At 38.7% G+C, this 13,524-nt stretch overlaps 1 protein-coding gene across 1 annotated transcript in view; it reads right to left on the bottom strand.

Moving 5' to 3' along the window:
* Window positions 1-3,159: 3,159 nt before the first annotated feature.
* UBR1 (ubiquitin protein ligase E3 component n-recognin 1) overlaps window positions 3,160-13,524 on the bottom strand; it is a 138,863-nt gene continuing 128,498 nt past the window's right edge. The window contains exons 45-47 of the mRNA XM_045059456.1: window positions 9,338-9,508; window positions 7,945-8,046; window positions 3,160-5,766 (exon numbers count right to left, since the gene is read on the bottom strand). Of these exons, the coding sequence (XP_044915391.1) occupies window positions 5,625-5,766; window positions 7,945-8,046; window positions 9,338-9,508 (415 nt within the window). The 3' untranslated portion in view covers window positions 3,160-5,624. The remainder of the gene's footprint in view (window positions 5,767-7,944; window positions 8,047-9,337; window positions 9,509-13,524) is intronic.

The raw sequence follows: 13,524 nt of genomic DNA, 5'->3' as shown, positions 1-13,524 counted from the left end.
GGCCTTTTGTAGCAACGTGGATGGAACTGGAGAGTGTGATGCTAAGTGAAACAAGCCATACGGAGAAAGTTATATTCTTTTTTAAATGAGATGGATTTTCTGCAGGAGATATTTGTCATATTGGCAGAGATTGGCCAAGAAAATGTTCACAGCTTCACAGCTCAGAGTTACCTCCTCCATTTTTAATGTCAAATACTCAGATAGTACTCTCTCTAATACTTATATGTTTAAATGTAGCATTTTGCTAATAGATTACTTTGTATATCACTCACACATACAATCTGAATTCTGTCTCTTACTCACAGTATTGCTGCCATTCTCAATCTGGTTTGTTTTTAGTTTTCCATAGGGCGATTCTCTTTCTGTAATGAAGGCAGTATTTAATGGTTATTTATAAGAATACAGAGGACTTAGACTGCCACCACATTGTTGGATTCTCTCAAGACAGCAGTCTTTCACTGACCCTCAACTTAGAACATGTGAGGACTTCGTAAACTCTGCTGGCAATTCTCAGTCCTGATTGTCCAGGATTTCTGTTGACTATGTTTCTCCCCACTTGAGGGTCATTAGCAATTTCTTAGTTCTGCAACTCTTAGTTCCCCTTTCACTTTCCACAACTTGCACTACACAGCCTTGCTGCTATTGGTGCTTTGGGTGTATCTGCCCAGACTTGGAAATTCATGGAGAGACACTGCTGCTACCTAGTTGTGTTAAACTTTGGGGTTTTTCTTTTGTTATCCTGGTTAGTGTATATGGTTTTCAGGAAGAGTTTGGGGGAAATTCAGAAACTGTACTGTTGACGTGATTATACCACCTAACTCTGGGTATCTTTTTATTTTATTTATTTGTTGTACTGAATTGAAGTTTACATTTTTTAAAATTTTTAAATGTTCATTTATTTTTGAGAGACAGAGCACAAGCAGGGGAGGTAGAGAGACAGAGGCAATGAGAGAGAGAGAGAGAGAGAGAGAGAGAGAGAGAGAGAGAGAGAATCCGAAGCAGGCTCTGACACAGGACTTGATCTCCCAAACCGTGAGATCATAACCTGAGCCAAAATCAAGAGTCTGATGTTTAACCGACTTAGCCACCCAGATGGCCCTAGAAAATTTAAATTTTAATGTAAATTGTGAACAATTGTGAACAATTGTATGATTTGTTTTTCCTAGTAGTGCCCAGACAATCTAGTATAAGCATGGAGAAGATTCCTTAGTGACCCCTACCTGCCAACTGTATTTTCATAACCAAAACCCTTCCTTCATTGCCTCCAGTACTACCCTCTTAGAATATCGCACGGTCTTAAAACTAAAGCAAGGACTTTTTGTTTTAACTCCAGGCACCCTTTTCTTAAATGAAAGCATACACAGAAACTCCAACTGAAATATCACAACAACCCAAGTTTGGCACTTTCCTCCCTCTCTGATCTACTTTTCTCCCTGAGGCTCTCTGGTACTTAGACTAAAATCACTTAAGTAAAAAGAAAGAAAGCTCTAAATTTTAAGAGTAATGGTATAGAAACAGAAGGAAATCACAATGATTTTATAAAGGTTCAATCTCAGGAGATTTGGATTCAAGATCCGGGCTGAAATCCCAGAAATTTATATTTTGTTAATACTCTTTAGGTGATTCTAACACAATCAAGTTTGAGAACCATTACACTAGATTTAATGCTGTCCAACATAGTAGCCACTAGCCACACATGATGATTTAAATTTAATTAAAATCAAATAAACTTAAAAATTCTGGTGTTCAGTTGCACTAGCCACATTTTAAAAGTCCGATAGCTGCGTGAGGACAGTAATTACCATAGTGGAGGGCAAATATAGAACATTCCCATTGCAGAGTTCTCCTGGACATTGCTGCCCTAGATGACTCTGTCCACAGTGGAGTGTGGAAATCCACTATGAAATCCATAGATTCATGTGGAAAATCTTTAAATAGAAATATTCTAGGGGCACCTGGGTGGCTCAGTTGGTTAAGCACCCAACTTTGACTCAGGTCATGATCTCATGGTTCCTGGGTTCAAGTCCCGTATTGGGCTCTGTGCTTACAGCTCAGAGCCTGGAGCTGCTTTGGATTCTGTGTCTCCCTCTCTCTGACTGTCCCCTGCTCACGCTCTCCCTCCCAAAAATAAATAAACACTTATGGGGCACCTGGGTGGCTCAGTCGGTTAAGTGTCCGACTTTGGCTCAGGTCATGATCTCATGGCTCGTGAGTCTAAGCTCCATGTCAGGCTCTATGCTGACAACTCAGAGCTTGAAGCCTGCTTCAGATTCTGTCTCCCTCTCCCTCTGCTCCTCCCCTGCTCATACTCTGTATGTGTGTGTCTCTCTCTCACTCTCTCTCAAAAATAAACATTGAAAAAATTTATTAAAAAATAAACATTTATAAATAAATAGAAATATAATTATTTTTCAGCTGATTTTTAAAATCTCCATTTTTGGGCAACGTTTCATAATGTATTTAATACATTGGTATAGTACTGAATATAAAAAATTCTCTCTAGGGGCACCTGGGTGGCTTAGTCAGTTAAGTGTCTGACTTTGGCTCAGGTCATGATCTCACCGTTTATGAGTGCGAGCCCCGTGTCGGGCTCTGTGCTGATGGCTGAGAGCCTGGAGCTTGCTTCGGATTCTGTGTCTCCCTCTCTCTCAGCCTTTCTCCTGTTCATGCTGTCTCTCTCTCAAAAATAGATGAACATTGAAAAAAAATAAAAAAAATTCTCTCTATATATCAGTTCATGCTTAAAAATTATTTACTGATGGGGGCACCTGGGTGGCTCAGTCGGTTGAGTGTCCGACTTTAGCTCAGGTCATGGTATCAGGGTTTGTGGGTATGAGCCCCATATCGGGCTCTGTGGAGCCTAGAGCCTGCCTCAGATTCTGTGTCTCCCCCCCTCTCTGCTCCTCCCCAGCTCATACTGTCTCTATCTCTCTCAAAAATAAACATTAAAATTTTTTTAAAAATTAAAAAAAATATATTTACTGATGGAATGTATGGTCAAAAAGTTTGGAGACCATTACACCAAATACCTATGTCTGTTAAAGAATTTGTTTGAGCTGAGAAGGGTAACTTTTAACTAGAGCTCCTTTCTAGGTACAGATTTTTATACTTCAAACCCAAATCCCCAAACATGAGAAGTCCCTTTTTTCTTTGTAAATATACACATATAAGATATTTTATTTCAAAAAGCACAAGAACATTATACAAGTTTTAAATTTACATTTTGCAATAAAAGATATCAATATATGCATTATTTGTATAACTTCATCATGGATGGAATTTGAATCAGTGGTATAAACATGTCGCAGTCACTAAATATAGATCATCGTCACAGTGAACCAAAATGCATAGTTGTTATGAAATGACAAATGACCACTAAAGTGAACTCACAGCCCATACATCAACAAAATAAATTAATTATACAGATACACGTTTTTCTTCACTGTATCATTAAAATTCCTGTCAGCCCCTCACCAAAAACATGAGAAAAACATAGTTTTGGAGCCATCCTGTTGAACCAGTTCCTCCACATAACTACACTAATGAAAATAAAGTGACTTTTTGCTCATTTGTGAGTAAACTCGATAAGCATAATTAAATTATTTGCAATGATGAGGGCAGACCACTATCATATTTGAATATAATTAGAAATCCCTAGGGCTGGGGGCAGCACTGAGACACGTGTTCATCTACAGTGCAGGGGTCTGAATCAATCTCAAAAGTGGAACTCAATATGAAATGGGTTCTTTGGCAGTAAAGGTCTGACTGGCCATTACAGGATAGTCCCTCTGGCAGCCTCAGAGCTTAAGCCCAGGATTTATGAAATGAATATAAAAAGACTAGAAACAAAGTCAGTATATCTTTGTTAAATTGGGGCCAATCAGGGCAGAAGTCAGTACCTCCTGTTGCCTATTTTGGCTCAGACTTACGAAGTCAGACAATCCATCCAAAAAAATTATCTAAGAAATAAAGGGAGATGTTCTTATCACTTAATCATACTGGCAAATTGGACAAGCTGAATACTGAATTTTCTGATCCTCATTCATCAACTGTTACAGATTGCTCACTGGAGTTGCATCTATTTCCTGATACCTTCTGAATAATAATTATTCAAGTAGAAAATCATGATTGTGATTCTGATGCCTGTTCATGCCCATCCTTTACTGCAAAACCCACTTTACATAAAAAATACCAAAAAAATCTAACCCCAAATGTGCATCATCAATCACTGTGCAAATAAACTTTTATTTGCTTGCCTTGGCTGAGCAAAAAGAAGACAGGAAAACATGTACACATGTATATGACGTAGTCACCAAAGGCAATATCAGATGATCTTTGAATGCATCTTTTCAAATTCATAACATTATTCCAGAGACAACAGAAGCTAAAATGGAAGATTTCAATTTATCTTCTATCTGCTGCTCATATCACAAGTTCTTGATATAAAAAGTTAAAGCCAAAAATCAAGAAGTCTATGCACAGATTCAGGAGAGCACTATTATTTATAAACAAGATGGCTCAACCACAGCATATTATAACAGGACACAGACTACTGATCACATGGCTTTTTTGGTTGTCTGTACTAGACATAAAACCAGAGTTTATGAAAACATTGTACACAGATAACAAAGGATTTGTCTTTTACAAAGACATAGGTTACAGAATTGGCTTAAATCTGATTGTTCTAATTTACAGCTGCCATGCTCCATTCATTGGGGGAATTTTCTTATCCTCATTCTATAGACAGTTTTATATCAGAACTGCCTCAGGTTTTTAAGAGTCAAACAAGAGATAAGTGAACTCATTTTAGAAACTTGCCTTTGGAAATAGAAAGTATAATTTCAAAACTTAACAAAGCTATTTGTGGTAAAAGGAGAGGATTACAGTTTCTTTGGCCCATCAGGGATGAATAATGAATACATTATCCTAACTCTTCTTGAGGTCTACTGTGGGAAAAAAGCTTTTCCACAGTGGCAGAAATTTGTCTTACAAGTGGCAGCTCTGTCCATAGAACTGTTTAATTTCTGGCTGAAACACTAAGTGGCACATTAGGGGGAATTCCTTAAAAGAAATTTACTCTTCTGAAAACTTTCTCAACTGAAGTATACTGCATGGTTTCTGCAATTCCTCTTGAGCTGCAAGGAAGACTACCACAGATTAGAATCTTGTCAGTATTCCAATGTCAGCTAAACGAAACTTGGGTGTGTGTGGGAAATACCAAATACAGAACTGTAGAAGAGTTAACCAACATATAAAAATGTCCATGACTGCTTAATGTGACTTCATTTACCAGGTGAATGAAATGACATGAAATGGGACAGATTATGAAGGGAAATGAGTTTTCTGGAAATAGCACAGTGAGACATTTGGGGTAAAGAAGCATTTTTTTAGTGTTCTGGAACATGAAACATTAATCTATGTCATCCTTTTACTCCTTTAAGCATATTTTCACTAATTGAAAGCAATACTCCATTAAGGAATATTTTATTAATGTATGCAAATCTGGACATGGAGCAAAAGACCCTCCAACCTTTCCCCAGCCCTCAGAAAGAAAGATCTCCATAATTTTCAATCAGTCTTCATTACTGTCTTCACTTGTGATTGTCCCAAGGCAGAGTTGAAGCTCACAATAACTGCCAGTTGAATCCAAATAACATCTGATTAGTTTCCTGGCTCCTAGCAATCTCTTCTATAATGCAGTGCTGTTGCCACACCAAATGGAGCTTCCGATACCGTTCACGAGATAAATGAAGGGGATTGCCTCTCCTTCAGGAAAACAAAAAACACCAACATGTAAGTTCGAATCAAATAACTGCCCATATCTTTATTGCCTAAATTAGTTCAAACTTTAAAAAAAATTTTTTTGGGGGTTGGGGGGACGCCTGGGTGGCTCAGTCAGTTAAGCATCCGACTTTGGCTCAGGTCATGATCACAGTTTGTAGGCTTGAGCCCCGCACTGGGCTCCGTGCTGAAACCTCAGAGCCTGGAGTCTGCTTCAGAGTCTGTGTCTCCCTCTCCCTCTTTGCCCCTTTCCCGCTTGTGCTTTCTCTCTCTCTCTCTCTCTCAAAAATAAATAAAAACATAAAAATAAATAAATAAATTTTTTTAGAAATAAAAAAAATTTTAATGCTTATTTATTTTTGAGAGAGAGGGGGAAGAGACAGACAGAGCACAAGCAGGGGAGGGGCAGAGAGAGAGGCAGACAGAATCCGAAGCAGGCTCCAGGTTCTGACCTGTCAGCATAAAGCCCATTGTGGGGCTCGAACTCACAAGCTGTGAGATCATGACCTGAGCCGAAATCAGTTGCTTAACTGATTGAGCCACCCAAGCGAGATGTTCTTAGAGCAGGGGGGTAATTACCAAGAGGGTTTCAAAAGGGATATTCTCCCTTCACTACTGATCACCATGAACTTAATACGTTACTTAGCTGATGAAGCAGAAATTTACTCCTTGATTACTCAGAAAATAGGCAAAGTATATCATGGGCATTATTAGACCTTATTTATTTATTTATTTATTTTCAATATATGAAATTTATTGTCAAATTGGTTTCCATACAACACCCAGTGCTCATCCCCAAAGGTGCCCTCCTCAATACCCATCACCCACCCTCCTCTCCCTCCCACCCCCCCTCAACCCTCAGTTTGTTCTCAATTTTTAACAGTCTCTTATGCTTTGGCTCTCTCCCACTCTAACCTCTTTTTTTTTTTTTTTCCTTCCCCTCCCCCATGGGTTTCTGTTAAGTTTCTCAGGATCCACATAAGAGTGAAAACATATGGTATCTGTCTTTCTCTGTATGGCTTATTTCACTTAGCATCACACTCTCCAGTTCCATCCATGTTGCTACAAAGGGCCATATTTCGTTCTTTCTCATTGCCATGTAGTACTCTGGAAAGCAGTGTGGAGGTTCCTCAGAAAATTAAAAATAGACCTACCCTATGACCCAGCAATAGCACTGCTAAGAATTTACCCAAGGGATACAGGAGTACTGATGCATAGGGGCACTTGTACCCCAATGTTTATAGCAGCACTCTCAACAATAGCCAAATTGTGGAAAGAGCCTAAATGTCCATCAACTGATGAATGGATAAAGAAATTGTGGTTATTAGACCTCATTTAAATGGACAATGAGATTTATAACCCGAAGCAGCTTTATTCTTTTTTTGGGTACTTAGTCTGATAGAGCTTTAATGGCTTTTCAGCTTCATACAGTGTATTTAGCTTTAATTTCTGGTTTTTGTATAGTAGAGATTAAGTCTGAGGTGTAGAATACTAAGCCCTCAAATTATATTCTGCTTCTCAGAAATATTTGTTTATTGTTGTCTTTATGACACAAAAAAACCTTGCTGGTGATTAGCAAATATTTAAATAAAACCACTCCCCATCAATTCTAAGGTTATACAGTTTGTAACACTGTAGAGCAGCTAATCCAAAATGACTAAAATTTGGCCGTTGCCAGTAATGGAGAACTGTGAGATTCTCATTCTGGAGGCACTCAAGTGTCTCAGCTGATTGGGGATTTTCAAATTGCCTAACTAATTAAAAAATTCTGCTTCTTTGTACCTTTCTGGAACAACTCAGATTTCTTATCCTCAGTCATTAACTACTTTGAACCACTCAGCCTTTTTCTCCCTTAATCCAAAAACTACCTCCATACATAATTCTGTATAAAGGTTGCTTAAAAATAACATAACATTCAAACATTAGAACAGCTGGGTGTCTTTAATTTTGGAAAAGTATTACCTTCACATTCTAAAGCAGCACAAAGCTGTTCAAAATTATGTGCTCCTCAGGATCATATCATATTTAATATTTTTAATTTGCAACTATTTAAAAATATCTTTCAATATTTAGCTTTAGTTTCTGTGTTTAAAGAACTGTTACCATCCATGTACAATAATGTGACTACAATGAAACAAACAAACAAACAAAAACTAATCTTACTTCAGGCCAGGGTCTGTTTCTCCATATTCATCCAAATAAGGGGCTGGATAGGCACAGCCTCTGGCTTTACCTTCAACCAGAACTACTCTGCATTCTCGGATTCTGAAGGACAAAAGAACCAAGAGGAAATATTATTAACTGCATGAGTGCAAATGATAGGCACTGCATCAAAGTTAATCTAGAGAAAAGATATGGCCAGTATCTGTCAGGAATTCAGTATAAAGACAGTAAACATAGACAAATAGACTAAACTGTGTTTTGTCTAAAAAAAGACAGTGAATATTGTTATTTTTATTGACATTATGGGAAAAATCAATGGATTTAGGGAAACGGGACCATTAATACTGACTGAATATACTGAAGAGAGGAAGGAAGCTGTCCTACTTGAACCACAGATACCATGGAAAATGATGGCCAGTGTTGTTTCTGTTCTGTTTCCTGACCCACGATCTGGAGTGGGAGGGAGCTAAACAGAAGCACAGAACAACATCTGATAACTTTGGTCCAGAAAAGAAGGTCAGCTAGGCAAGTGTTAATTAAGCCTTTTCTGGTCAGAGCCAGCCTCCAATAGTGCAAATTATAAAGAATCACTGCCACTTTTAAGGTACTTGGGACTCTTACAGTAGAGAAATGAAGACATACAAATAATGTTTGGGTATGTGTATACAGAAGGGATAGGTACTATAGAGTGACATTACAAAATAAGCAGTTGGAATAGTAGTGGGTTTATTTGCTATAGGTTCCCTAAAAGAAGAAAATAGGTATTTGGATGTGGCTTCCATGCATTCATTCACATTTTCCAACAGATGCCTACAGGCAATGGTTAGGGAGACGTGGGCTTACATAAACAGAAACTACAGTACATGGGGAGATGGAAAGAAAAAGCACACGCATCCACTTTGAATTTTCTCTCTCAGGCAACTTGCACTCCTTCATAAACATGAAATAACTATGTTCCACTCTCAGTCTTTTGCAGAGAGACCAGGGAAAACAACAGTTGCTTTGATAGAGGAAATGAAGAAAATGAAAATATTCAAAGGACAACTTAAAATAGCAATGTACAGGTACTTTTTAAATATACTTGTTTTTAGGACTCCAAGCCCTTTCATTGTACCTGAGTGTTCTGTAACACCAGAGTAATCAATGCAAAGTCTATCATGCTTAAGACATTTCACAAAAAAATTAAAATGTGTACAGAATCCTATGGGTTTTTTTGTTTGTTTTGATTTGGTTTTTTTGTTTGTTTTTGTTTTTTACTTATTCTGTAATATCTTCTCTAATGCAATTTCATGTGATCATTTCCTATCAACACACTATCCTACCATAATAGCTTCCAGATTGGATCCAGATTCCCTAAATTCATTATGAAGATTCCAAAACACTCACTACTCACTTTAGGAAAATGCAGACTCCAGCTCCACAGTGAAGTGCATGAAAAATGCAAGCTCCAACCTCTTCCCCATTCACAATTTCTTGGCAGCAAATGTTCTGAGAACACAGTATGGCTCCACAGAAAAGACAGAGGACAGGGTGCTTTCGTTCATCATCTGCAGACCGTGGGCACCTCAAAGGGAAAGAAAACAATCAGTGTGGTGGGTAAACAATAAAAGCATGACATATCCAGTTAGCAATGAAATGTGTTCATCACTGGCTGCTTTGTAGCAAACAAAGATCCTAAAACACAAGAAAACATTTAATTGGGTGATTCTTCTTTAATAAGGACGTAACAAAACAATCTCCTGATTAAGAAGATTTACTATTAAGTATATAGTGTCCTGATAATTCCATAGTTTGGCCATTAAATATGCCTCACTGACATTGTGATACATTTATAGAATCCAGTCTTCATCTGACATGACCAGCTTATAGTCAGCTCCCTCCTCTGGATTGGTTTAGTCAAACTTATGTCCTCAATATCAGAGGAATATGACCCTTTTAGGTGTACAATTTTTTTTTTTTTAATCACAATGTGCAGTAAGGGTTCAGACACATTTCCTGTCCATTTAAGTATTGAGATCTTTAGGGCTGAAATGAGAGACTGTAGTCTTAAAGTTGATATACCCTCCATCTGGGAAACAAAGCAAGTCTTTAGGAAGGAAAAAGTGACAGAGTTGACTTGCTTGAACCAAGCAGTACTTTGAGATCTGCCATTTTACGTAGTAGTCTGCTATAGCCTTGCTACAATGCCCCCCAGAGGAGGGGGATCATTCTCTGAATTAAAGTGATAATGGCCACCCTGGAAAAAAGGAGCTTTCCACCCCTATCTCTGCCTTACAATGGACATAACAGAAACATCCAGAATTCCTTTATTTGGGCAGTAAAAAAACAAATGCAACCACTAAGCTGAGATCCAATGAGGCCAGAATAAAGAGCACCAAAATAATCTCCAATAGGGCATTAACAGTTTATTCTCTGATCCCTTGTTTTTCAGCGAAGATAAGAAAACCACCACCACTGTCTACTAGGAGCTGAAAGACTCTGTGCATAGATATTCCACCCATCTTCTGTAGATGAGGGGACTATTTCACTTCTAGGGGAAAGAATATAATTACAGCTCTTTTTGGATAAAGCTAGTATCTTTCACCTTTAGTTAAGGATGGCTGAGTCCTAGTCTCTAGTATCCTACAGAGGAAAATAAAGGTGATACCTAAAGTATAGTAACCAAGCAGCTTACCCTCCTATGGCAGAAATAGCTCAGCCTATTTTTTTTTTTTTTTTTTTTTTGAGAGAAGGCGCAAGTGAGTGAGGGGCAGAGAGAGAGAGAGAGAGAGAGAGAGGGAGGGAGAGGGAGGGAGAGAGTGGGGGGAGAGAGAGAGACAGAGACAGAGACAGAGGGAGAGAGAAGAGGAGCTCACCTGACAGGGCTCGAGCTCAGCAGAAGTTGAGCTCAAACTCAGGAACCACAAGATCATGCCCTGAGCTGAAGTCAGATGCTTAACCAACTGAGCCACCCATGTGACCCAGTCTTTTGTTTATTTTTTAGGTTTATTTACTTATTTTCAGAGACAGTTTATGTCCTCAATATGACCTTGTTAGGTATACAATTAAAAAAAATTTTTTTTAATGTTTACTATTGTGAGAGAGAGACAGAGAGACAGAGCACAAGTAGGGGAGGGGGCAGAGAGAGGGAGACACAGAATTCAAATCAGGCTTCAGATCTGTAGCTGTCAGCACAGAGCCTGATGTGGGGCTCAAACCCATGAACTGTGAGATCATGACCTTAGTCAAAGCCAGATACTTAACTGACTGAGCCACTCAGGTGCCCCCAATTTTTTTTGTTTTATCATGATGTGCAGCAAGGGTTCAGACACATTTCCCATCCATTTTGTTGAATGTGGGTAGAGAATACAAGTGGTGGGGGGGAGAGAGTGGGAGAGAGAATCTCAATCAGGCTCCACGTGGAGCCTGACACAGGGCTCAATCTCACGACAGTGAGACCATGACCAGAGCCAAAATCAAGAGTGGGACACTTAACCGACTGAGCCATCCAGGTGCCCCCAAATGGCTCAGTCTTAACAGAAACTGATGGTGACAATAAAATTGGAGGAGATCATCAGATTTACTTTCATTTTTACTTGAAACCAGTAAGTAGTAATATCATCCAGGGGGATCTTCACTGTGATTAATGACTAACACTTTTCTCGCATCCTCCTAAGAGCCAACAGTGATACTCTTTAATGCCAGGAAGATAATACTTATTCACTGGGATTCTGTGGTAGCAATACAGCCCTAAGATTAGGGGAATCACTGAATTTAGAGCTGGATGCAATCTCTGACATCACCTAGCTAATTTTTTGAGGGCTGGGAGGTAAATGATGCAACCATTTCTTTAGGTGGCTGCACTTAACCTGCATGAGACAAGCAGCAAGGTAGCTAATACCAAGGTGAGTTCTATCTAGTAACAGAGACTGGAGAATGGGCTGCCCAAGGCCCTGCTGGGCCAGTTAAACTCCCTGGCTTCAGGGTTCAAAGCAGGGGTTGTAACTGAATATGAGAATTTCCTCAGTCATGCTGTAGGGTAGTGATTCTCAGAGTAGGCCACCGTTGGGTTCTTCAAGCCCTAAAAATGATGATACACTGCAATCCCTATTTTTGGCCCCTTCAAATGACAGCAAGTTATTTAACTTATGACTAAGGACTATAATAGTCACTTTGCACACCAAGGCAGTTCATTAGAATTATTGATATCCTTAAAACAAAATTTAAGAATTCTTTGTGTTTTCTGAGAACTCCAATTAAAGTTTATTAAGAAGTTTGGCAGCTGTGCAATACTTACTTAATATTACATAACTCCTAACTGAGCTTAGGAATCCCTGCAGTTTAGGAAAGACATGCTGTGTTACTGGTACCTCAGCAATGAATTCTCGAATAGGCTTTGATTTTCAGACTGCTGACATTCTTGCCTTCTAATTACAAGTTACTGCTCATTTCATGTCATCATTATTAATCTGATTTGCTATGGGTGATGGTGTGATGCCATCTGAGTGTCAAGGATACATAACTGCATCAATTATGGCCTATTGGAATTTTGGCCTATTATTTCCAAGACATGATGCATTGTGATTCAAATATGAAATATTCACACACCAATGGTTAAGGCAGATATCAACAGAATTTCTATAGGGACATTACATCGGTGGTACGTAGCTCATGAATTTATGCTATTTGAATAACTTACGTCATATTTAGCAAGTGTAAACTGTTACTTTATAGGATATTATTTTATCATACAGAATAAGGTATTTAAGGTCATGCTATTTTCTTACAAAGGTAACTAATGGGTAATTCATACATGATATTAGTAATGAGTATAATGTAACTAGTGTATTTTACTTCTCACCAGTCTTTATCATCCAGATTTTTTTTTTTTTGGAAAATAATCAGTGAAAAGGAAGAGGAAGATAAAAGAAAGTCTAAGAAACACTGTTTTACATTAGGTTTTAAAAATTTTTTTTTTCAACGTTTATTTATTTTTGGGACAGAGAGAGACAGCATGAACGGGCAAGGGGCAGAGAGAGAGGGAGACACAGAATCGGAAACAGGCTCCAGGCTCTGAGCCATCAGCCCAGAGCCCGACGCGGGGCTCGAACTCACGGACCGCGAGACCGTGACCTGGCTGAAGTCGGACGCTTAACCGACTGCGCCACCCAGGCGCCCCTTACATTAGGTTTTAATCTGATTGAGGTGTGTGTGTGGCGGGGGGCATGGTGCCACACAAAGCTAAGGAGGTTTACTCCTCTCTCTAGTATCAGGCTTAAACCTGAGCCACAATGCTATTATTTGTTTTACTGTAATAATGGGCTTCCATATAAGATTTTGCTTGGAAAAAAAAAGTGGGGGTTCTTCAGTGTTATTTCAGTGAGGATGTGGTCACCTCACTGTAATGCACATAAAACAGTGCTTAAAGACACACATATAAAAGATATTTCTAAGAGAACTACTTGTTTGTGAAGTTGAAAACAGGGTTATTTCAGTGGATGGATGTGTTGACCACACTTGTACATGTAAAGATACATGAATAAATGATGATTCTGCGAGTGCTTAAAAAAACACAAAAGGCTCCTGTAGCTTTAAAAAAAA

Source organism: Felis catus, chromosome B3 (genome assembly GCF_018350175.1).
Source record: "Felis catus isolate Fca126 chromosome B3, F.catus_Fca126_mat1.0, whole genome shotgun sequence".
NCBI lineage: Eukaryota > Metazoa > Chordata > Mammalia > Carnivora > Felidae > Felis > Felis catus.
Note: the sequence above shows the minus strand (reverse complement) of the source record. Positions and strands in the feature narration are given on the sequence as shown.